The 26738-nt window shown below is 39.0% G+C and overlaps 1 protein-coding gene across 1 annotated transcript in view; it reads right to left on the minus strand.

The window, feature by feature from the left end:
• sptb (spectrin, beta, erythrocytic) overlaps positions 1-26738 on the minus strand; it is a 180115-nt gene that overhangs the window by 38463 nt on the left and 114914 nt on the right. Inside the window, exons 20-26 of the mRNA XM_039741459.1 lie at positions 24364-24627; positions 22036-22239; positions 18122-18211; positions 9960-10238; positions 9716-9846; positions 7929-8133; positions 2108-2482 (exon numbers count right to left, since the gene is read on the minus strand). Of these exons, the coding sequence (XP_039597393.1) occupies positions 2108-2482; positions 7929-8133; positions 9716-9846; positions 9960-10238; positions 18122-18211; positions 22036-22239; positions 24364-24627 (1548 nt within the window). The remainder of the gene's footprint in view (positions 1-2107; positions 2483-7928; positions 8134-9715; positions 9847-9959; positions 10239-18121; positions 18212-22035; positions 22240-24363; positions 24628-26738) is intronic.

Raw genomic sequence — 26738 nt, forward strand, 5'->3', positions numbered from 1 at the left:
CCATCCGTTGGTGACAAGATGAACTATGTTCGTGGTGTGATGGAGGAGCAAGCTCGGGAGAGAGTGAGGCTGAGCTGTATCTTCCCTTCGGCCTGATCCATCGGCAGGAGGAGGAGAGCCTGGACGAGCTTCCCAATACTTTGTCCCCATTAGAGGAGCAGGAGTTCCTCCCTGAAGCAGCTAAAGGGGGGAGGGCATGTGTCAGTTGCCCGCCAAGGAAGATTCACAGGCGGGGATGACAGACCTTCTCCCTGAACCTGGTGAGTACCCGAAGAGGCCTGTGGAGATCCCACAGGGCCTCGATGGCTCACGGTTGGCGGGAGGGGATGAGACGAACTTGAACCCACCGCCGACCGAAAGTATTAACTTTTCTTGGGCTGCACGGGAGCTGAAACTTGTTCTCCTCCCCCTGCAGTCCTTGGTTAAGGTTTTTCAGGTCCTCCAGGAGACAAAGGAGGGATTGGACAAGAAACTCTGTGCCCCGATGACAGCCATTGTTGAGTGGCTTGACACCCGTGGGGCGTTGGCCTCCAGCTCGCAGGACCCAACGGTACAGGTAGGTGAAACCTGTGCCGTGGAGGAAAGGGGTCGGGGCGCAATGGCTGCGGTGATGGTTAGTACCGGCTGCCAGGCCGCTCTGCCCACTACACAAGACGCTGCTGTGATGACCAACGGCGTGGCAAAGGAGCATGTGGAGAGGCACCTGGTGAATGTCGGCTGCCAAACAACTTCGCCCCAATTGCCTGCGCTGGTCTTGCGGCCGTCTAAAGGGGTGCAGACGGCACAGGGTCTCCCTTCTTTCCAGAAGGTGACCCAGACCGTCAGTACACCCCATAAAAAGAGGAGGACCCGGAAGAAGAGAACGGGAACTCCTAACAGAGTACAGCGTAAGCCCTCCGGTTTGACGGTGTAGGAGGGCTACGCTGCAGAGGGGAAGAGATGTCACGAACCCTCCTCTGAGCGGGCGAAGGGGAAGGGGTTTTCTGCCTGCTTCCGCTCCCGCAAGGGTCAAGGTGGAGGGGGTTTGCGGTGTTATAACTGTGGCTGCTGGGGCCATGTCTGGAGGTGTTGTCCGGAGAAGATGTTCAAGTGGCAGGGACGTCGGGGCAGCAACACCGGACCTGTTTCTTATGGTCCCACAGGGTGGAGGAGTGGAACCAAGGATGCCAACTCCCTGTCCTGGAGAGGACCGGCCCCCGCGGGGCATGCCGATGAGCCCCATAAGGCTCATGTGAGGAAGGGGCAGTGTGATGGACAGCCGGGACACCCCTACTGCATCTGTTCCAGGGAAGCAACCATGGGCAACTCAATACTTCCCCCGGGATGCTTGGTGGCAGCCTCCCTGGTTGACGGTAATCCCCAGCTGGTCGCATGGCTCCATGGGAGATGGAGTTTTCCACAGCCTGGTTAGGAGCTCGGATGGCCGCTAGTGGGAGCTCCCTGGAGTCAACAGCCCGGCTGGACAAGTCTTCAGCCCCACTCGGAAGTGCAGTTAGGACCAGGTGGTCAGGCACCTGGAACGCTTCCGGGAGGGCTATAAAAAGGGCCAGCTACCACCACTCGAGGGCCAGAGTCAGGAGGAGGACCAGGACTAAGCTTGAGGAGGAGTGGTGGTAAAGGGCAAAGAGAGTGTGTTGTGCTGTAATTGTGCTTTGGGACTGTGTTGGGCTGTGTGGCACGGGGAAGACGTGTCCCACAGCTGAAGATCAATAAAAGTTGATTATTTTGTATGTGCCTCTGCGCCAGTCTGCGCCGGGTCGGACACTGTAAAGCGCCTTATTACAATGCTAAATTCCATACAAGAACTTATTTTCATTACAAAATATCTATTTTTGCATGATATGTAAATTAGAATTATGCAGTAAACCCCCTTTTCATGTGTATGTCAGCTTTTATAGAGAGGGCTGCTCAAGACAGTTTAATCAAGTCCTACTCAAAGCCTTAGTTCTTTTATTAATAGCTTTGCACTTTATTTTTTATGAATTTGGCAACCCTTTCTGGCCAGCCACTAACCTAAGAGAAGTTCCAAAACTTCACATGCAACAACATTTTCTCCCCTATAAGCCTTTAATGGCAGTTACTTTGATCATCATAATAAGCAACATACCTGTTTCCCCAAAGCATGGATATCCCTTTCAAAAGCAGCATGCATTCTGTGAAAGGATTCAGCAGTGCTGACATCTCCTCCTAGGTCTACAGGCAACTGTGTGTGCTTCTCTTCGATCAAGGCCAAGAGCTCAAGGGCATCATAAAAGTATTTGTGGAGGTTGTAGGAAGAGCTGAGAAGCTGTGCACGAGTGTCAATTAGTTCAAGCAGGTCGCCCCAGCTTTCATTGATATTATCCTTCCACTCGGCAATGGTTGCTGCTTCACTGTGCCCTTTGTCGATCAATTCGTCAATCAGCAAGTTCACATTGTCCACACGCTCTTGCCCGATGGTTCCAGTGTCACGTGCAAACTCGCGAAATTTATCTCTTAGGACCTGAAAAAGAAGGAAATTGTTTTAGGGGAAAATTTGTGTACAGGGGCTAATAAGACCTCGGCTAAATATGCGATTCTGCAGTGAAAAAACAAATGTGCTGACACAAATTTACCACTAAATATGTATAAATATAAAAAGTCGGATAATCCTACTATGTGAAATTCACAAGTAATTTGCAGTGGATTCAGAAGGTATTCAGACTGCAGGAATTTTAAGACATTTTGCAATGTGACAGCCTTGTTCTAAAATAATTTAAATTCGTTTTTTCCCTTATTAAACAACAATCAATACCTTAAAATGACAATCCAAAAACAGGATTTTAGAAATTTTTGGAAATTTGTTATAAATAAAAAACTGAAATATCACATTGATATTTAAAGCCCATGTGTAAGTACAACCCATCTGATACATGATTCTTGTTCATTTCATTTATTATTCTTTATAGTTAGAACAATATTGGCGAATGAAAACTCTTACTGATCATTCTCTCATTCTTCATTAATATAAGAATGTTTTAATTGTTTGCTTTGTATAATTTATTGGAATTAGTTTTAAACAGAATATGTAAACATAATGTTAAACTACATATATTTATGTTAATTTGAATATTCAACAAATACTTAAAAAAAACTGAGCCCTATAATAATATTCATTTTAAATTTCTAACCATTATTTTGCCTTCCGCTTTATTTTAGCATTTGTTATTTATGACTCATTAAATGCACAGAGCATATATCATTTGCTAATTCTTTCACATTTGAACTGAATTATTACTTGAGAGCTAGTCTAACAATTCTTGTTCATTTGTTTTGTGAACAGGTTTCATGGTTCCAGTTCAACTGATTCAGGAAATGAATTGTCACCCAAGAACAAGTCACATAATTCTTGTACATTCGATTTTCCAGTGAGTCACACGATTCTTGTTCATCTGAGTTGTGAACTGAACCATTACTAGAGAAAGCTTCTTGTTTATTTAATGATTCTTGACTTAGTATCTTATTTTAATTTTGCATTTTCACTATATGCTTCATATTAATATTATACAATATGAATTATAAGCACGTTTAATATATAATTAAAAATATATATAAATGATACATCATTTCTATTTATGTTATTTGTTTGTTTTCTTTTATTCTTTTACTAGCAAAATACCCGTGCTTCGCAGCGGCGAAGTACTGCATTAAAATTTTTATTAAGAAGAAAATTAAACCTTTTTAAACCGAGGGAAAATATGCCAATAATTATTTGTTAAGGATCTCTTTGTATACCATGTTGTCAGTTCGGACCTCCGGTTGTAACATGACCAAGCTGTGCGCTGAGCTTACTCTTTAATCGGTTTCAGTTTCATGGTTTGTTTCAATTACGACAGTATTTGCAGGATTTGTTGTGTTGAAGTGACATTCGGCATCTGTCAAGTGTTGTAAGCACACAACTGGTTTCATCGATAAAATCACATCCAGCGTTTGAGAGTTTAAACATTCATAAACATCAAAGTGTCCACTACTGAAATCGTCACCTGTGAATCTAAGATGTTTAAGAGGCATTGGCGGTTGTCGAAAGGTGTAAAATATTTGGCCATTTCGGTACACTTGAAAGCGACAACCGAACAATTCAGCGGCAGCCATCAACTCACATGCAGAACCATAGGTGAAGGGCTTAAGCATTTCACTCTTATAGTGCTCCTGTGTAGTATAATTATCTCCTGTACCGTCATCAGTCCACACCTTGAACCTGTCCCAGTCATTCAATACATAAGACACAATGTTCCTCTGGATATCAAGAGTGAGCCTGATATGGCTGTGCAATATGTAACAAAGAGAATGGAAACGGTAGGTGCCAACTCCGGGCATGGAAACCACTCGGTAAGTGACAGTTCTTTGATCGATAGTGATCACCTCGATAGACATGGTAATGATGGTTGGAATGATAAAGGAAATGGGTACCTGAGAAATGTAAAGTAAGTCTAAAATACCTATACAATAACTATAATTGTAATAAACAAACAATAAAACAGTGGAGAAGCCGTGGACTAAACAAAAAGGCTGTAGTTATCAGTAGGGAGACATGAATCCCGTGGCGAAGCAAGGAAGGGAATGTAGAGACCGGAGCGACAGACGGTCTTATATAGGCAGGCAGCCAACAACGTGGGAGGCGTTGGGATGGGGGACCCAACGCCACCTCACACGGTTGTCCAGCTGCAGGCTATGGACGTATATATGTACGTAAGTAGGATTCAGTTAGCGTTGGGAACCCGTGTACCAAATTTCTTGAAGATGGGCCTATAAGTAACAAAGACTGTTGAAAAGTTCAATATGGCGGCCAACAGTGGCATCATACCACCGAAATAAGTACGTACATTGGTTTTGGGTTAGTGCAGGGAAGCCGCCTACAAAATTTCGAGAAGATGGGGCCATAAATAAGAAAGTTCAACATGGCGGACGTTGTTGACCGTTATGAACATTACGCGTAGAATTTCGAAATGAAACCTGCTTAACTTTTGTAAGTAAGCTGTAAGGAATGAGCCTACCAAATTTCAGCCTTCTACCTACACGGGAAGTTGGAGAATTAGTGACGTTGGAAAGTTCAATATGGAGGCTGACAGTGGCGTCATACCACCAAAATAAGTACATACATTGGTTTTGGTTAGCTCAGGGAAGCCACCTACCAAATTTCGTGAAGATGGGGCCGTAAATAAGAAAGTTCAACATGGCAGACGTTGTTGACCGTTATGACCGTTACACGTAGAATTTCAAAATGAAACCTGCTAAACTTTTGTAAGTAAGCTGTAAGGAATGAGCCTGCCAAATTTCAGTATTCTACCTACACGGGAAGTTGGAGAATTAGTGACGTTGGAAAGTTCAATATGGCGGTCGACAGTGGTGTCATACCAACGAAATAAGTACGTACATCAGTTTCCATTAAAAGTTCAATATGGCGGCCGACAGTGGCATCATACCACCGAAATAAGTACCAAATTTCAGCCTTCTACCTACACGGGAAGTTGGAGAATTAGTGACGTTGGAAAGTTCAATATGGCGACTGACAGTGGTGTCATACCACTGAAATAAGTATGTACATTGGTTTCGGTTAGCGCGGGGAAGCCGCCTACCAAATTTCGTGAAGATGGGGCCATGAATAAGAAAGTTCAATATGGCGGACGTTGTTGACCATTATGACCATTATGCGTAGAATTTCGAAATGAAACCTGCTTAACTTTTGTAGGTAAGCTGTAAGGAATGGGCCTGCCAAATTTCAGCCTTTTACCTACACGGGAAGTTGGAGAATTAGTGACGTTTGGAAAATTCAATATGGCGGCCGACAATGGCGTCATACTACCGAAATAAGTACGTACATCAGTTTTGGTTAGCGCAGGGAAGCCGCCTACCAAATTTTGTGAAGATGGGGTCAGCCTTCTAACTACACGTAAAGTTGAAAAATTGGTGACGTTGAAAAGTTCAATATGGCGGCAGACAGTGGCGTCATACCATCGAAATAAGTAAATACATCGGTTTCGGTTAGCGCAGGGAAGCCGCCTACCAAATTTCGTGAAGATGGGGCCGTAAATGAGAAAGTTCAACATGGCGGACGTTGTTGACCGTTATCGACCGTTATGACTGTTACGTGTAGAATTTCGAAATGAAACCTGCTTAGCTTTTGTAAGTAAGCTGTAAGGAATAAGCCTGCCAAATTTCAGCTTTCTACCTACATGGGAAGTTGGAAAATTAGTGATGAGTCAGTGAGTGAGTGAGTGAGTGAGTGAGTCAGTCAGTCAGTGAGGGTTTGCCTTTTATTAGTATAGATTGTAAAGCACTTTGGCCACAGCATTCCTATGTTGTTTTAAATGTGCTATATAAATAAATTGACATTGACATTATAATTAAATAAATAATAATTCATTCAAGAGGCCTCTCCCCCAAAAGGTTTTGTTTTATTGACAAATCAAAATAAATAAAGGAATCGAGTAGTTCAATTGGGTAGTTTGAAAAAATAGAATCGGTTAAGTTAATCAAATGCCCATCACTATTCTATTACCTTCATAACATTATTCAGGGCCATGGAGGCAGAGCCTACTCTAGCCATTGTTCCCTGGCTTATGTTAATTCTATATTTAATTCTAATGTGTATTTGGTGCATTTGTTATATTTCTTATGTTTTAGTGTTGAAAACCTTATGAGAGGCGGGGCCACTGTGACATCACCATTGTGAGACCGCCCACAGCCTTTATATTATAGTTGAGGATGTGGTTCCACCAGAGAAAGATTGTCATTTGTGGAGTACAGTCATTGTGAGTATTGTTTTTAATTTATTATTTTGCTTCTGTTTTTGGATGTGGATTTTGAACTTTTTTGTGGTCTTTTAGATAAACCATTTTTCCTTACATTTTCCATTTTGCTTTTGTTATTATTGCATTTTTCTATAATAAACACTTAAAGTATAAAAAAACATGGTTTTGTTTTGTACTACACTCAGAGGGTTGAAGTTTTCATCTCACTTAAATGTTGTTTTTGAGTATACAGTATCTCATTTTTAGACTTTAAAGGCCTGAGCTCCATTCCTGGCCTGTGCAGATTGGGAAGCCTGCCTTTTGAGTTTGTGACCAGGCAGCCTAGGTAAAGACTATTTCTGAGGAATATTTTGTGAAGCTCTGGTCTGTGAGATTTCGAAGGCCTTATCACACCTTTTTTCAGTTTTTGTAGCAACTTTATAAGAGGAAGCACCTGTGAACATGGTGCCATTTCATTGCAGTGCACCCATACTCACTCACAATGGGGTCAGTTTAGAGTCTCCAGATACACTAACACACACATCGCTGGGCATGTGAGAGGCAGTCCCAAGTAACTGGAGAATAGCGAAAACAGACATTCGAAGAACATGCTAACTTAACACAAAACATGATGCTGGATCAGTGACCACTGTGCCATTGTGCCACCCACTTCACATAGCTTGACATAAGTATAAAATAAATTCTGTTATCAATGGTTTACAATTTTTCAAATTATTGTATTAGAAAATGAAAATATAATAATGATTGATAGATAGATAGAACTTTATTTGTCCCCAATAGAAATTTGGCTTTTTACAAAAGCCAAGACAGATACTGTAGATAGGTAAATTTAATTGATGTAAAATTAATCGAGGGTCTAAATGCAATCCATTCACTCATGCTAATTTATAGTTGTGGAGGAGGAGAAGGAGAAAATCGAGTATGGTAGCAACATTAAATGTATCTACTAGTTTAACTAAAAACCACTATAGTAAAGTTCTTACACAGCACACAGGGAAACAGCAGCTCCTTTCCATCTACAGCTTAACATACCACTTTAAATCAGAGTTGAAGTATCTGGTGCTTTCCCATAATCAAGCTTGAGAGTACAAACGATTAATAAGGATGAAATCTGAATGGACAATTTGACAAAACTTTGTTCCTCTGTTTTGTACTCACCACAACATGATCGATATCCTGCCCCATCTCTTGAGAGGATGCTACCAGATCTCTTTCTGCTATCCACTGCTCCAAGTCTTCCACCTCCCTGTTAAGCTGAAACATGTGGTACATATTTTCCAGCTTGCGCTTGCGTTCTTCAGCAAGCTCATTCAGATTGGCATACTGCTTGTCAACTTGTCCTTGCCGTCGGATGATCTGCTCACTTTGTATCAATCACAAACACACAAACAAAAAGTGAAAGGTGAAGACACTTGAACAATACCAGACATTGCTGGGGTTGTTTCATAGAGTACTGTTAACAATATGAACACACCACAATAACTTTACTGAGCTAACAAAAATACACTATAAAAATAAACTTCAAATAAGATACTGGATTTTATAAAACACTTGAGATGAGTGAGTGTTTGGTTAACCATCAGATCCTTCTTGTCACCTTCTCTGAACCTTGGAATCACTGGAACTGCCTTTAGATAGTTTGAGTCCTACCTCTTTCACAGATCCTACCATGTGTCCTGGAGTGGAGATATGTGAAGGATGCACGAGGAAACCATGACGGTACCCCAAGGATTGGTGCTGGACCCTCACCTCCTCTCCCTATACACCTTCTCACTGGGCCCTATCATCCAGTCCTATGGATTTTGTTATCAGTGCTATGCTGGTGATAGAGGGCCACACGATATGAGCTAGAATTCCTGCATGTTTCACTGATATTGTAACCTCATTGTCCCAGCCTGCCCGTCTGTTCAGCATCAGGTATCTACACAGCTTTGTTTATTATCATGCACATGCCAACCATGTTACAACTGCCTTTAGACCACATCTAGCAGGGCATTCAGCACAAATCCTTGTCCCTGACAAATGCCACTCCTCTTTTCAGATCACTTTATTGCCTCCCAGTTTTCTACAGAGTGATCAGTGGGTTAGTCCCTAAATATATGGAGACATTTCTGAGGTCTTAAGCTCCTTTGTAACCTGTCAGGTCTGCTGATGAATAGTGTCTTGTGATGCCAGCTCTGCTTGGGCTCAAATCTCAGTCCACCCTCTTGTCATATGTAACTCCTAACTGGTGGAACAAGCTGCCCACCTCTTTTCAGAATTCCGACTCCCTCGATGTGTTGAAGACTCTGTTGTTTGGTGAATTTCTGTAGAACTAAAAGGTTTTATTATCCAGGAAAAGTAACTCACTTGTACTTTTCCCTGTGCTGATGATTCTTGTGTTGATTTTGTGACACTTATGATGATCAATTTTGTCACCTTGTTTAACACTTCCTAAAAAGTCCACCAGACTGATGGCTACTCAATTATGTTGACCTGTTTTGTAAGTTGCTTTGCACAAGAAGTGTCTGCTAAACAAGTAGATGTTAAAGAGTTAGGGGCAGCCTTCCCTCTGACTTTGTCAGGTGGCTCACTTTGCGCTCCCTGTATTCTGATCTTTTACTTATGCTGATCTCACCTATTTGCTGTTTTTATTATTTCCTGCTTACTCATACTCAGTCATTATTCTTGGTTGCTTCTGTTAGTAGCCCTTGTCACTTTCTGGTTCCTTTCACTGCACTCTTCATTGAGAAGTGAATAACAACATGGTTCCTGCCTTGAGAATTCCATATGACTTTGTCATCTACTTGTTAGAAAGAAATTCAATTACCCAAAATTTGGAAAGGAGCCCCTCAGTTGAAACCTTATCGGCGATGGTGATGTAATAGTGCTATTTTAGCATTGTGAGGCAAGGGCTGTAGTGGTAATGAGAACAAGAAACTTAGTAAGCCCAAGGAGGTGCTTACCCATCTGGATAATCCTCTGCCAGCATTTTCTGTGCCCGGTCTGCCAACTCACGGATAGAGTTAGCATAGGCATCCACAGCCTGTTGGAGAATGAATTGTTTCTTGAACAGCATGACTGCACTTATCTCATCCTATAGAAAATAGTAAGAGGCACATGATGAACTTAGCCATTTTTTCTCTGATCTTCTGATGTTTGCAGACAAAAAAACACAATGAAAATGTATAGATGATGTGAAATGGATACCTTTGGCTTTTCATCTTGAATCATGTACAACTCCTGTTCTCCAATCCAAGCTTCTGCTTCATCTGCATCCATGTAGTACTGCTGGCCTTCGTTCCATCTCCCAAGACGCTCCTGCCTCTTACGAGTCTCATCTTGCAGTTTTTTCCATAAGACCTCCAGCTCTGCCATCTGTTTCTGTATGGTATCGGAGTCAGGGCTTCCTGCTGCAACCATTTTCTGGCCTCTGTCTAGAACTTCGTCTATACGAGGTTGGTGACCCTGGATCTCCTTTTGCAGAGTCTAAGGGAGAGTGAAGAGAAGCATATTGAAATGTCTTCTGAACAATAACAACAAGGTGTGTATCATCTAAGGTACCTACCTATAGGTAGAGCTTGTCCCCCACAAACCAAATTTTCCCAAAGGTCATGACTCTGATAACCTCATTAGAGTTTTACAAATACTACCATGAACTGCTATGTGAAAGACTGTTGTTTTTGATTTTTCACAGTAAATGGATTCTTGTTCTTGCATTTTTGACTTATTTTATTGTCCTTTCATTTTGATGAAAGAAACTTTTCTGTCTTCCCACTTTCCAATCTTTTGCTCTCAGTTCTGACTTCTGATATTTTGATTCCATTCACAATTTGTTTGAAAGACAGGATTGACTTTCGTTTCCGACCTTGACTTGGTTTTTGACTTTGCATTTGTCCCATTCATTACAAAAAAATTACTGTCTTCCTGCAAGGCAGTGCCAGATCAAAGCTAAGTTAAAAATCTGGAAAATGTATTATTTATTTTTGTTATGATGTCACCTTTTATTAGCTTTTTCTGTGCCATAAAATAAATTTAGAATAATTTGTAGGAGTCTTAATACATAAGGAATGTAATGGTGCAACTTATTTTACAACCAGAGGCTTCTCTGAAAAGTTTTACATTTTTTACTACCTTTTATGTTACCATTTTGGGATAGTTGCATTGTTGTTGCTGTGGTAATCATTCCCATGATGCACTGGAAATGTGTAACTGGTAACATCATTGACATGACTGTATAAAGGACACTGCGTGCAATTGAGATTGTACTGAATTTGTAATTCTTATTTTATGTGACTTCTTGAATCACAAACTAGCTCTGAACTTACCATTTGATTTTTGGTTAGTGAGTTGGCTTTGTAGACTTTGCCTCTGACTTAATGGTATCGACCCTTGTCTGGCTTTTTTCAACCACATCCTTTCTCTTGGACATTGCTCATAAATATTTTACTCACTACCATTTCATTCCATACAGTTTTAGCAACTGGTTTCTGTTCTGACTACACAGGGCAGCAGTGTGATACTCATTCTTCTTTATGCATGTATTTTGTATTTTTTTTTTGTATTTTTATACGTACAGAATCTGTTTCTGGAATTTATTTTGAATTTTCATGCAAGCAGTCTAAACTTCTGGAGGAGAAGCTCCAGTCAGTGAAGACTGATTCTACCTGTGTCCTGGATGATGGACTCCTTAAATGGTAGACATCTGTTTGTATGGATTAAGAACTGTATATCAGACCTGGACACGACTAGAACTGGGGTTTCTCCCTTCTTGTTTTCCCTGTACACCTCAGACTTTAGACACAATACCAATTTAAATAATCTGCAGTCATTTACCAATAACACAGCCATAGTTAGGTGTATCAGCAGTGGGCAGAAAAATGAGTACAGGACACCAGTGAACGACTTTGTTGAATGGTACAAACTGAACCAAATGCATCTCAACATCAGTGGACAAAGAAGATAATCATGGAATACAGAGAATTCAAGCTTACTCTGACCTTGCTTCTCATTGATACTGACATCCTGTACTGTAATACTGTAAATAATAAGTACAGTACATCTACACTTTGTTAATTTGCTTATCAATAATTCTTGTTTTATGTGTGTCTGTACTGGGGTGTTTTCCAAAATAAAGATTTTTAGTGAAGCAGTATTTAGTTGTATGAAATTAAATCAAATGTGAAAAACTGGCTGTGCAAAAATTTGAGTCCCCTTGTAATTTTGCTGATTTGAATGCATGTAACTGCTCAGTACTGATTACTTGCAACACCAAATTGGTTGGATTAGCTCGTTAAGCCTTGAACTTCATAGACAGGCGTGTCCAATCATGAGAAAAGGTATTTAAGGTGGTCAATTGCAAGTTGTGCTTCCCTTTGACTCTCCTCTGAAGAGTGACAGACAGCATGGGATCCTCAAAGCAACTCTCATAAGATCTGAAAACAAAGATTGTCCAGTATCATGGTTTAGGGAAAGGCTACAAAAAGCTATCTCAGAGGTTAAAACTGTCAGTTTCAACTGTAAAGTATGTAATCAGGAAATGGAAGGCCACAGGCACAGTTGCTGTTAAACCTCAGGTCTGGCAGGCCAAGAAAAATACAGGAGCAGCATATGAGCAGGATTGTGAGAATGGTTACAGACAACCCACAGATCACCTCCAAAGACCTCCAAGAACATCTTGCTGCAGATGGTGTATCTGTACATCGTTCTACACTTCAGCACAATTTGCCCAAAGAACATCTGTATGGCAGGGTGATGAGAAAGAAGCCCTTTCTGCACTCATGCCACAAACAGAGTTGCTTGTTGTATGCAAATGCTCATTTAGACAAGCCAAATTAATTTAGGAACAAAGTGCTTTGGACTGATGAGACAAAAATTGAGTTATTTGGTCATAACAAAAAGCGCTTTGCATGGCAGAAGAAGAACACCGCATTCCAAGGTAAACACCTGCTACCTGCTGTCAAATTTGGTGGAGGTTCCATCATGCTGTGGGGCTGTGTTTCTGCTTCAGGGACTGAGGCCCTTGTTAAAGTGGAGGGTCGGATGAATTCAACCCAATATCAACAAATTCTTCAGGATAATGTTCAAGCATCAGTCACAAAGTTGAAGTTACGCAGGCATTGGATATACCAACAAGACAATGACCCAAAACACAGTTCGAAATCTACAAAGGCATTCATGCAGAAGGAGAAGTACAATGTTCTGGAATGGCCGTCACAGTCCCCTGACTTGAATATCATCGAAAATCTGTGGGATGATTTGAAGCAGGCTGTCCATGGTTGGCAGCCATCAAATTTAACTGAACTAGAGAGATTTTGTATGGAAGAATGGTCAAAAATACCTCCATCCAGAATCCAGACACTCATCACAGGCTATAGGAAGCTTTTATATTTGCAAAAGGAGGCTCAACTAAGTATTGATGTAATATCTCTGTTGGGGTGCCCAAATGTATGCAACTGTCTAATTTTGTTATGATGCATATTGCATATTTTCTGTTAATCCAATAAAATTTAATGTCACTGCTGAAATACTACTGTTTCCATAAGGCATGTCATATATTAAGAGGGAGTTTCGGAGGAGTGACCGCATCTCCTTGGGGTGCATTCACCCCCTTCACAACATGTGTGGCAGGCTGGGGGGGGTTGGTGAGTGAACCCCCTATAAATAATAATTATTCTTTTTTACATTTATGTATGTATATACTGTATATATGTATGTATATACTACGGTGGGTTGGCACCCTGCCCGGGATTGGTTCCTGCCTTGTGCCCTTTGTTGGCTGGGATTGGCTCCAGCAGACCCCCGTGACCCTGTGTTCGGATTCAGCGGGTTAGAAAATGGATTGATGGATGTATGTATATATTAGTACCTTGTTAGCATAATTAAAATTATAATAATTCTTGTTATAGTTACTATAGATTTTACGCTTTTGTCCGTTGCTGTAACCGTACAGTTTCCTTTAGGATTAGTAAAGCATCTATCTATCTATCTATCTATCTATCTATCTATCTATCTATCTATCTATCTATCTATCTATCTAAATCACTTTTGTGAATATCCTTATCCCGGGCAGAACTCTATAGCAAAAACTCTGTTATCAAACTACAGTACTTATATGCAGTACAGCCTTTGAACTGATCCCAAAAGTGATACTGTTAACTTGATCATTGACAGGTCTTATGGGAATATGCCACATCCAATCAATGCTTCAGCTCTTTGTGAAACCACTGCCTTGTGACATTCTTTGTTTAATTGATTTGTACTTTGGAACCTGGTGTGCTCTGCAATAATGAAGTGGACTCTGCTGTCATTTTGTGTGGTGACTCTGACCCCCAGTTGTACTTTACTCTTTTTTTCTCTTTTTTCATTCTGCTTGTACCTCCTAATTAATTCTTTGGGATTAATTGTAGACAGGAGAGCAACTTAAGGTATGAATTATCTTGTGCTAGTGAGGTGCATAAGTATAAGCATGAATCAAAATCGAGTACCCTGACATTAATTAAAATATATCACCTACAAAACAGGTGCAGTGGTAGCACTGCTGCCTCACATTAAGGAGACCCAGGTTTGCTTCCTGGGTCCTCCCTGTGTGGAGTTTGCAGGTTCTCCCCGTGTCTGCGTGGGATTCCTCTGGGTGCTCCGGTTTCCTGCCACCGTCGAAAAACATGCAGGTTAGGTGTATTGGCGATCCTAAATTGTCCCTAGTGCGTGCTTGGTGTGTTGGTGTTGGTGTGTGTGTGCCCTGCAGTGGGCTGGCGCCCTGCCCGGGATTTGTTCCTGCCTTGTGCCCTGTGTTAGCTGGGATTGGCTCCAGCAGACCCCCGTGACCCTGTGTTAGGATATAGCAGGTTGGAAAATGACTGACTGACTGACTGACTATAAAACAGTAAACATTTTTAAAAGACCAAATAAACCTATAGAACTGCCTTTTTCCGTCATTATGTAATATGCTTGATCTTTTTTAATGTTTTGATAACACTTCAGTTTATATACTGCAAAAACACATCTATTACTTATTTATTCTTATGTAACAAGACTTTAATAAAAACTTCTTTTGGTTTTCATGATACTTCTAAAACATCAGTAAAGCATTTCTTCATCTCTGCAATGTGACCTCATAACAAAGTTTCACTTTGGAGAGCTCTGAAGTGAACTAATGAACACCCGTTTCCCTAGATATTCTATTTTCAGTATAATAGATCAGTATACTTGTCATATTAACAAGTTATTCTACCATCACGTCAGTATGTCACACTGCACAGACATGAATAACACATCTACTGATGCTTTATAAGTGTTATGAAGACCAAAAGAAACCTTTAAGGTCTTGTTACAAAAAAGTAAATGAGCCAAAACTAAACTGTTACCAATATTTTTTGTCAGCAGAACTGGTCCATTTTGAATATTACGAATTTTACCAGTATGGAATGGGAATCCCTTCCTAAACATACACCATTTAATACTGAGAGCTTGCTGGGCTGAATGGCCTGTTCTTGTCACAATGGTTTATAAACTGGTCTGCCGATGTTTATAAAAGTGGGTGAGACCAATGGGAGGCAACGGCCTCTTTTTAAACACTGTTACAAAATACTCTTTTTACACTTTCCTATACTGTACTTAATTTGTGCCTGCTATCCTGTACATTTTCATTAGGTGCTGCTGGTGTGAGATCAGGGTCATTTTGTAACAACAGAACATTAGAATAATTGTGACAAGAACAGGTCATTGACTTCTGAATAACGATGTTAAAATACTTTCTAAAATCATAGCTAGAAGGATGGAGAAAGTGCTCCCCTCTGTAATATCACAAGACCAAACTGGATTTATTAGGGGCCGACACTTATCTTCAAATCTTCGACGCCTGTTTAATGTAATATACTCACCAACTAAATCAAACACCCCAGAAATATTATTATCATTGGATGCAGAAAAAGCATTCGACATGATTGAATGGAAATACCTTTTTACTACATTGGAGAAGTTTGGGTTTGGCCTGAACATTTGTGCATGGATTAAATTACTGTATACTAACCCAGAAGCTTCAGTTTGCATCAACATTTGCTCAGACTACTTTATACTAGAACGTGGTACTAAACAAGGATGCCCCTTGTCACCGCTGTTGTTTGCAATTGCCGTTGAACCACTGGCAATACATTGTCGAAATACTGATCAGATAAAGGGGATTAGCAGAGAAGGACTGGAACAGAAAATCTCATTATATGCAGATGACATGGTACTGTATATATCGGACCCAGAAAATTCTGTGCCTGCAGTCTTAGCAGCACTCACAGAATTTCAAAAGATCTCTGGCCTCAGAATTAATCTGAATAAAAGTGTACTCTTTCCAGTGAATTCTCAAGCATACAGTATATTAGATTAGATACTCTACCTTTTATCATTGCAGAACAGTTTAAATACCTCGGGGTAAACATCACAAGTAAACATAAAGCTCTTTATCAACAAAATTTCATCGTCTGCATGGAAAAAATTAAACAAGACTTGCATAGATGGTCAACCCTTCATCTCACACTAGCTGGAAGAATTAACACTGTTAAGATGAATATTCTTCCTAAGCTCCTTTTTTTATTTCAAAACATTCCAATATACATTAATAAATCATTCTTTAAGCAATTAGATTCAACAATAACCTCATTTATTTGGAATTCAAAACATCCACGCATCAGCGACCCTACAAAGACAAAAGGCAGAAGGCGGCATGGCTCTACCTAACTTCCAGTTTTATTACTGGGCAGCAAATATACAGGCGATAAGAACCTGGACACAAATAATACACAGGCATGGACCGCAATAGAAGTAAAATCCTGCAGTACTTCTTTGTATTCCTTGCTCTGTGCTCCAATAAACACACGTTATCGCAATACACTAATAACCCAATTGTGCTCCACTCACTTAGAATCTGGAACCAATGTAGAAAGCATTTTAAGACGGAGAAGCTTCTATCTGTGGCACCCTGCAAGAGAACCACCTCTTTCAACCTTCACAAACATATGCAGTTTTAATATCTGGAAAAATTTGGAATTAACTTGCTTAGAGATCTTTATATAGACAACGTCTTTGCATCCTATGAACAATTACATTCCAAATTTAACATTCCAACTACACATTTCTTTCACTATCTTCAAATCAGGAACTTTGTTAAACAGAACCTTCCAGATTTTCCTCATCTTGCACCCTCATCCATGCTGGAAAAATATTGCTCAATCTCAAGGACTTAGACTCCATCTCTACAATATATAAAATCATTTTACAATCCCTCCTTTCAAAGATCCAAGAGGACACTGGGAAAAGATCTCTCAATTAATATATCAGAAAAGGAGTGGAAAGTAGCAATGCAGAGAATTCACTCGAGCGCCATATGCGCAAAGCATACAATTATACAACTTAAAATTATATATCGAGTACAGCTGTCTCGCCTAAAACTCTCAAAATGTTTCCAGGGCATGATCCAACCTGCGAACGCTGCAATCAAGTCCCAGCCTCACTGGGTCACATGTTTTGGGCCTACACCAAATTAACATTATTCTGGACCAAAATTTTTAATTACCTCTCAGACAGCCTTGGACTCACAATCCCTCCTAACCCATTAACAGCTGTGTTTGGGGTTCTTCCAGATGGGCTTAAAGTGGAGAAGGACAAACAAATTGTGATTGCATTCACTACACTTTTGGCACGCAGACTTATTCTGATAAACTGGAAGAAACCAAACTCTCCTCTTTTAAGTCAGTGGGAAACCGATGTGTTATACTATTTGAAATTGGAAAAAATCAAATACTCAGAGGATCCGTACAGACTTTTTTTCAAAACATGGCAGGATCTAATCAGTAATATTTTAAAATAAGCTCATAAAGCACAGAGAATTTATTAATTTAGGTATGTTTGTAGGTCTTAAATGTCATGCTGTTTGGCTTGCTCTCTCTCTTAGGGGTGGGGATCGATTTGTTCTTAACTCAAATTTTCTTTATGTAAAACTTGATTGATTTGTATGGAATGCAATAAAATTAATAAAAAAAAAAAAAAAAAGAACAGGTCATTGAGCTTAACAAGCCTATCAACTCAAAATCTGACAGGTCCCTAAAAGTCCTATTCTTCGTCACAATAGTGGGTCACTTACTGTATGTGTCTATGGATCTTTGTGTGGAGAAAAACATTCTACAATTTGTGTGAAATTGCCCTTTAACATGTTTCCAAATGTGTCCCCATATTCTTTATGTAGAATGTATTTTAAAGCAAAAGCATGGATCCACTATACTAATTCCTTTCATTTACTTGCACTTCTTATACATTATATTAAACTAATGTAAATGTAATTCTGTCTTCTGTTTTACAATCTCTTCATAAGTTCTACTACATACCTGATTCTTCTTGCTCAATAGCTGAACTGATTGCAGGTTATTACCGTGATCAGTTGAAGTTGCAAGTGGCAGTCGTTCTTCTACCCAGAGCTAAAATACAAAAGAAATGAAAGTTAAAAAAAGAAAATACATTTTCATAGTCTATGCCCCAGAAAGTGTCATCAGAACAAAGTTTTAGCCAATACATGTTTTTCATTGTATTTCTGTGCTTCTCTTTGAGGTGCTTTATTAAAGAAACTTTAAAACTATTAAACTTCATATAAAATTTCTTTTTAAACCATTAGAGATGTTAAAAGTTGCAAATAAGTATTACCATCATGCTTATGAGAAGCAAATCCTTAGAGACCAAAAGAGATCAAAAGCCATAATTAGCAAAGCAATTTCTAGCTGTTTCAGGTTTCTCCCAGGAGCTCTGCTGTGGGAATGAAGAGCAACGCAGATGAGAAAAATAACTTGTGTTCATCTGAAGGTAAAAGTACACAGCATACCAAATTCAAGTCCACAGATAATGTGTTGAATGCCCTGATTTTTAAATGTCATTATGTGTACGTGTACACAATTATACTAACCTGGCCAATGTATGCAGTCTTGCCCAGCTATATCTGTACAGTGGGTTATGTGAGGATATAAATACAGTATGCACGTCTTTTTTAAATGATGACCCTTTTGTCATTGCTAGCTGAAATGCAAGTGTTGGAATGCCCTGTGTTTTAAATGTCATTATGTGTTTTACACAATTGTACTGTACTATCCTATCCAATCTAAAATAAAAAAGTTATACCCCTGTACTGTATATAATTATTTTATCACATAGGTGGTATTTTTTTTTAACATGCTGGCCCAGCCCTCATGAGTCGAGAATTTCTCCTTTTTGTGTCTGGTGGATTCCACAAATTCAGTAACTCCTTGCTGTGTTTGAACCATGAATGCTACTTCTTTATATATTCAGGTTTACTGTAGTTTCTTGAATATGTGGCTAATCCCACCTTAATAAACTGAATGGCTTGGTCAATAATTGACTGAATTGATATGGCATATAAACTGGGCAAACCTAATGGTTTGGTGTTGTTCAGTCTATTGTTCTCCTATTCATAATGAACATTTGAAACTCTATAAACTCTATATTATGTTAAGTTTAGGTAACTGTAATACACATGCAAAATGTCATGAACATCCATTTAACTGTTCTGGAGTAATGCCTGATTTTGTGGTGTTGGGCTTCTCAAAGAAATTCTTGAAACTCCATGAAGCCCATATTTCAAATCGTATCAACAATAATGTCAATACAAAAGTAGACATAGTTTTTGAGTGATGCATAGTTTTTGTGTTGGTCCTCAACCTGCTCCCTGCCATCATTTTCTTTGAATCTATGATTTTATTGTTGCCTTCAATATAACTACGGCCAAATCTAAACAATATACCAAATTTATTACCAATGGCTGACCCGTTTTTTGCCCTGATAATGCAGTTTTGTGTTTTGCCCTCCCACCCAATTACAACCCTGTTTCTTGATAAAACCTTTGAAAGAACTTAAAGTTTACATTTTAAACTATATCACCTGTAATATGCAAGCAAAGTTCATAAACTACAACATAGCTGTTTTGGAGTGATGATCTGTATTTGTCCTCTCACCTTGATTATAACTACTCTTCCTGATTATATTTTGTAAACACACTGTAGCCTGGATTTTAAGTTGGTTCAGGTTATTATCCATTCAAAATTTCATTAAGAGCAACTTGGCCATTTTGGAATAATGCACAGTTATTGTTTCCCCACTCCTTCCCAATGGGAACGCCTGTATTTAAAGTTGGACCAACTACATCCTAGATGGAAAATTTTGCCAATCTGTAAATAGAAACTTTACATAATTGAGTATGGCTCAAGGGGTTACTCTTTAATAGTATTTTTGAAAAGTATTTTCCTATTGTTACATCATTTGGACAAGCTTGAATAATGTGTGGCCTACCTGAGTGGGGTATGATTTTTCAAACGAAAGCAGCCACAGCTTGTTCTCTAGTTCTCTGGTTGAATCCAAATAGAGGTGACAGTAAAGTCGGGATTCTGCTTGTAAATGTTTGAAACTCGTTTGGTTTGTTTTAAAAGGAATACTCCACCCAAAAAATGATATTTTGCTTAAATGTTACTTACTCCATATGCTTTACAGTGATAGCCAAGAAAAATTTTTTACTTAATGTTTTCAAGAAGAACAAGAGAGAATAATTAATCATATAATGGAAATATACAGTCTATTCACCAATGCTGGACAACAGCAAAAGAGATGAAAAAAGTACATGGAAAAAGACAACAAAAAATCTTGTTACTTATGTCGCATAATCCATGTGTCCATTATTCAGTTGAATGCTCAAAGTGTGCAAAAAGTATGCATTTCTTGGTAAAATATTATTAACATTGTCATGTGTGTGCACATAGGGGATAGCTTAAGGGCTTTGGTGACTGTAATTACCCATCGCTCTGGGGGTTGGCACTATGTGGTGATGCCTGTTCTCTTTCTAACTCTGCAGACCAGATTATTGAAAGCTGTACCATCTCTGATGCCACTTCCGGGGCCATTTTGAAATCTGTTCACTATGGAACTTTGAAAAGACGTTCGCTTGCAATTGTTGCTTGTTTTTTTCTTTTCAATTATACTGGTTCATTGGGTGGCGCTCCAACACTTTATCATGTTCTGTCTAATCTCTTACAATATTTATTTCAGGAAAAAGCAGCATGCTTTGTAAACAGTGCAACACATTCCTACAATCCTTTGCTTTTGAATTGAAGACAGGGCTTTTGACCAGTGAGGGAGAAAGGCAACTAGCCCGATTCAGATGTTCGTTCTTGTGTGTGCTGTTTATCCTCATTCATGAGAGCGACTTTTGAAAATGGTTTATTTAAAAATATTTTAGTAAAAATACGTTTGGGACATTGTGAGCAAACAAATGGATGACTTTGCCATGTGGATTAAGTGACGCAAGTAACGTAAGATTTTTTCATAAACATTTTAATATTGTTTGTTGTTATCCGGCATTGGTCAACAACTCTGACCGTTGATTCATAAACTTTTTTACCTCCTTTCTTCATGAAAACAGATGTCACTATAAAGCACATGGGGTGAATAACATTTAAACAAAATATTGTTTTTTTCAGTGAAGTATCCCTTTAGCTCTGTAATTTTCTTGCCCTAAGCTTGCCTTCGACAGTCACCTGCCAGACTACCATAGTCCCCATTGTGGGTCACCCCCACCAGGTTAAGATGTGGAGGTCTACACATCTACACAATAGGCTTCCCAGAGAAGCTGAAAGCATGTAAACCTGTCACAAATGTCCCCAGCACTGGGGGTGCCACTGTCAGGTATGAGTATCACTCATTAGCCAAAGTACAATCTGTAGAATTCTTAGAGCGCTTCACATTGCATTTCTTTTCCTTACTATTCTGTATTCCACTTTCAACCAAGGGCAGCAACATTGGTGCAGTGGTAGCATTGCTGCCTCGCAGCTATTAGACACGGGTTCGCTTCCCAGGTCCTCCCTGCGTGGAGTTTGCATGTTCAACCCGTGTCTCTGTGGGTTTCCTCCAGGTGCTCTGGTTTCCTCCCACAGTCCAAAGACATGCAAGTTAGGTGAATTGGCAATCCTAAATTTGCCCTAGTGTGTAGTTGGGTAGGATGTGTGAGAGTTTGTGTTTGACCTGTGATGGACTGGCACCCTATCAAGGGTTTCTTCCTGCCTTGCTCCCTATGCTAGCTGGGATAGGCTCCAGCAGACCCCTGTGACCCTATTCAGGACTAAGCAGGTTAGAAAATGACTGCCTGACTTTCGGCCAACTATTCCAGCCACTCCCAACTCCTTATAGCCACTTTGCGTCTTATTAGGCACAAAAATGATCTGACGCCCCTTTTTCAGGGCTAACTCACAATTTCATCTGCCAGGTCACGGTAGAATTGGTACACCGCTTTAGAGGCCATGAGATTCTCTTTCCTGTTTTGAAGAGGTGCCTGAAGCTGCTGGATGTCACTCTCCAGGGACTGGTGCAGCCCAGCAACCTCTGTAGGAAGCTGTGCCTGGTTCAGGAGCTCCTTCATTTCTGCCTTTTTCTCCACCACTTGCTTCTCCATCACCTGGAAAGAAATGACAGTTGGCTTTAGTAGACAGCTAAGAGATGCAAGGAACTAAAAGGATGGAATGTAATTCTGTTAGTCTGCAGTGATTAAAAAAGCCGCACCCAGCTTTAAAGCAGCTGGGACTTGGCAACCTGTGGGATGTGTGACACGCTGGGCTTGCCAGCAGATGTCACAAAGGGCAATGCACAGGGAACAAAAAATGATCAAAACAAGTGAGCAGCCTGATTGCATCTAGTGCTTATTCTTGGGAAATGTCATCTGGAAACGAAGATATAAACCCAGTCATACACCATAGTAATTGCTCTCCATTATCTGATTAAAGCTCAGCAGTGCTGCTTAAAAAAGCAACATGAATTTTAAAACATTTATTTCATAACTACTTCCACAAAACAGATCAAATATAATAATCAGTATTTAGATCTAAAAGCCTTCAATAATACTAACATAAGTGTAAGTGAGATATTATTGAATTTGCCTAAAAATGAATTTGCCACACCTATTACACAATAGTGCAGATAGGCCAGGCTTTATAAATATAATTACTGTATTTTGAATAATTAAGAAGCACAGGACATACATTACATATTGGTATTAATAAAGTTTACCTAATCTAATCTAATACACAGCAGATGGATGAAATCTTTACTTTTTATCTCTGCTTTTACTTTCATGATATACTCTTCCCCAACAGTCAAGACCTGTCACTTGATTTACAAGGAAGATGCAATCTTGGAAGTAATTTCCAAAATGTTGTATAGTTAGCACATTTATTTTCTCTTACTCTAAATGTTGCATAAATCTTAAAATTACAAGTAGGCCATTGCATTAGAAGTGACTCACTTATTTTTGCCCAGCCCTTTAATTCTTTTCTACCTGGTTTTGTTTTTCACTTCTGCCTGCCTCCTGACTACATCTAGCCTAGCATTTAGCGGCTCCTAGATATTTTTCTCTTACAATAATGCTTGGACACCTGTTAACATTAAGACATTCTTGAAATATAAAGGGATACATTTGTTTTTGTCCAAGAGAACAGAGCTCTACAGATATGATCTCCTCGATGGAGTGTTTCTTGAGTATTTTAAAAGCCTGAGCCTCATTTTTGGCTTATGCAGGCTGGAAAGCCTGCCTTTTGAGTTTTTGGTTAAATTGTGTGGGATCAGAGTTGAACTGCTAGTATGGCTTTTGTTAACTGTATGGATGACACTGTTTTTTTGTTTTGCTATTTTGGTGTAAAAAGGACTTTTGTAAAACTGGTCAGTCTACATCTATCTATCTATCAATCCTATACCAAATACAGTATAAATAAGGCAACAGATAAACTGAAATGATGTTAAAACTTAACAAATGAAAATTTATATTAGAAAAAAATGATAATAAAAGAATGATAGCAGGGATAATTAGTCCATTAAACATTCTGGTGATCTGCCCTCATCTGCCCTCATTGATGTAGCAAAATGACAGCAGAAATAAATCATATAAACAAATAACAGATTCCATTAATAGCTATAAAGAGTGCATGCTGGTCTCACAGGCCCAATTTTGAGACCCCATGGTCAGATCATCCTCTTTCAACCTTTTTTTATATGCTAACATTTCTATTTAAAATGTCTTTATTAGATTGTGGTTCTGGTTGCACGTACCACTTGTAAGAATGAAAACAGCAGTTCATTTTGTTAGTACATATGACAGATGCCTTTTTCAGAGCGACGTCCTTGAATGAGCGAGTCACAAGTGATGTCATAGGTGCCGTGGACTGTAGTTCTACAACAGTTCAGTTAGGTGACACTTCTGGACTTAAATATATAATAAGTGATAGACCAATAGTCTATGACTTTTCATGGACTGGGGCAGCTAGCATTGCACTAAATGTAAAATAATACAATTATATTTTTTTCAATACATGCTATGTAGAGGATGCATTTCTTAAAATAATTTTTAGAATGAAAATGTATTAATACAATCATAAACATACACACAGTGGCTAGAATAGGACCACTCTCAATCATTATGTTGTATTTTCTCAGTCAAGCAGTGTTTACATCCTCAAGTAAAGTAAAACAAAATGATAAAGTGTATGGTGATAATGTGTCATATGTTACAGATGATAAGAAGAAGGCTTACCTGATGCTTCTTCAAAAGTCTGTTGACACTAGCCAGATCATTCCCAACATCCTCGGCTCTAAGCTGCAGAGTCAGCTCATCCAGCCATTTGTTCAGCTCACCATAGGTTTGATCAAATAATTCTGAACGATTTGCATCAAAGAGGCGCTGTGCTTTCTCCTCTGTAGTGGCCTGCAGTTGATCCCAAAGCTGGTGAAGTTCCTTTAGTTTTTCCCGAACAATGGGTTCAAACTCTGGCTTAGTCCTCATCAGGTCTTTTCCCTCCTGAGTCACAAATTACACAAAAGAACATGTGTCAGACAGGTGGCAATTCAGTGACAATCTGAGATGCAAAGCTGCTCACTTCACAGAATGTGATGTTTACCTGAAATACCAATAAGATATCGTTGTTTGGCCTTTGTGGGTGTTAAAGGCAGAAGGACATTTTAATGGAGATGGTCAGCATCATACTTGAATGTCAACATTAAAATCCCTAGATAGTAAACTGATGGACAGGAAAAATGATGGGATTGTGTGCTAACATAGCGGTTACTGCTGCTGCCTCCTAGTTTCAGAGACGTAGGTTTAAATTGCTGCCTGGTCGTTGATTGGGCAGAGTTTGCATATTTTTCCTTTGTCTGTATCTCACTTTTCCGGTGAGCATTCCAGTTTTCCTCCCATGTCCCAAAGAAGTAGTGATGGGCTGTTTGTAAACAATTCATTCATTTTGAACAACTTTATGCAGTGAATCATTGGATCAATTTGTAAGCGCAAATGAATCGATTCAGTAGAGCTCAACAGTGGAGTTAAATCATAAGCATGATGCCTTCAGCCTCTTTGTTGTGGATGTTTAAAGTGCAGGCGTACTGCCATCAGACTCTTTGCATTTCTTCAATTTAACAGGGTTCCAGTTGTTCCTGAACCTTTCATGATGTCTCTTTCCATTTTCTATTTTATACTTTAGAATTTCTGCCTGTAGTAACTTTTAATCAAAGTCTGGAATGATTATTATTACTGTGCATTCAGAATCAATGTAACACTTACCATAAACAGATAAAAATAATAAAGAAAATTATGACCCTTGTATAATAGGGATTATGGTTTTAGTTTTTTAAACTTTTAATTTAGATTACTGTGTTGATATACTTGTATTGTTAACTCTTATTTTAATTTAAAAGTGTTTTTACCTGACTTTGTCCAACAATAATTAGTAGCATGCATAAAATCAATTTACTAAATATTTTAGACAGATTTATCAGTTAGCCTTTATATATAAACTTCTCTTGCTTGAAAGGACATACAAATCTTAGCCTGATTAAAACGTCAATTTCTGCATCATTGTTTTTAGAATTTGATTTATCATTATGATTCAAATGCTGCTCTTATATACAAAATGGAAGGAAAAAACAGGCTACCACCTTATTTATCAAATAGGGGGCATTTATAGTGTAATTGTAGTAGAGGCAGTTGCATCTCTCAGTGCAACTTCAAAAATATCTTACAACATTTACTGTATATCTTGTGGTATTAGACAACCTTTTGTATGTATTTTCCTGCATATTTTGGAATTTTTTTTATTTACGGCACAAGATTTTGCAGGTCATGTGACCTTGATTGCCACACTGATATAGTAAATATTACTCTATAAATACATTATTTAACAACTTGGAACGAGTATTTCGTATCAGTTAGCTTTTTTTCTGTGTAGGCCCTTGTGGCCGGATTTTTTTTTCTGATTTTGAATTTCTCTGTCATGAATTTGGAAGTTACAAGAGTTTTTGTTTATTTTTTTTTTCCTCCAATAAATTATTCTAATGGTAAATGTTCTTTTGATATCTATCATTTGTTAGATTTTTATTTGTTAATTATGTAATTTTGATTAGTTATCGTTTATGATTCTGCCATGATACCATTTTTGTTTTTTGAATGTGTGCTGCCAATTTCGGTTCTGGTCATTAGGAAGTTGCATCAAAATAGCATTAATTTATGCGGTGATTTATAAGCAGCACATTACCATTAGTAACCCTACAAAATTCTAAAAGACTTTAATTAAAAGAGTTAAGGAGTTTACTGAAAGGTCATTGTTTTTTTCCGACAGCAGTTTCCTTTCAAATGAGCATTTGTTTAAAGTGCTCGGTTTAGATGTACACTATGTTTCTATTTAATCTCCTGGTTTTGACTCTTGCCTCCTTCTTGACCTTGTTACTATTTTGCACCATATCCTGATCCAATATACTATGTTTCTTTTGTCTGTTCTTTTATTCAGCACATTTGCTTTATCTTTGACTCTCGATTATCATCTTGTTCTTTTGTTTTGGGTAACCACGGTTTAGTTTTGATCTCAAGGTTCTGACCATGATTTGCATCACCACATCTTTTTTTTAGTGTTTTTCCAT

This window comes from Polypterus senegalus, chromosome 18, assembly GCF_016835505.1.
Source record: "Polypterus senegalus isolate Bchr_013 chromosome 18, ASM1683550v1, whole genome shotgun sequence".
Taxonomy (NCBI): Eukaryota; Metazoa; Chordata; class Cladistia; order Polypteriformes; family Polypteridae; genus Polypterus; species Polypterus senegalus.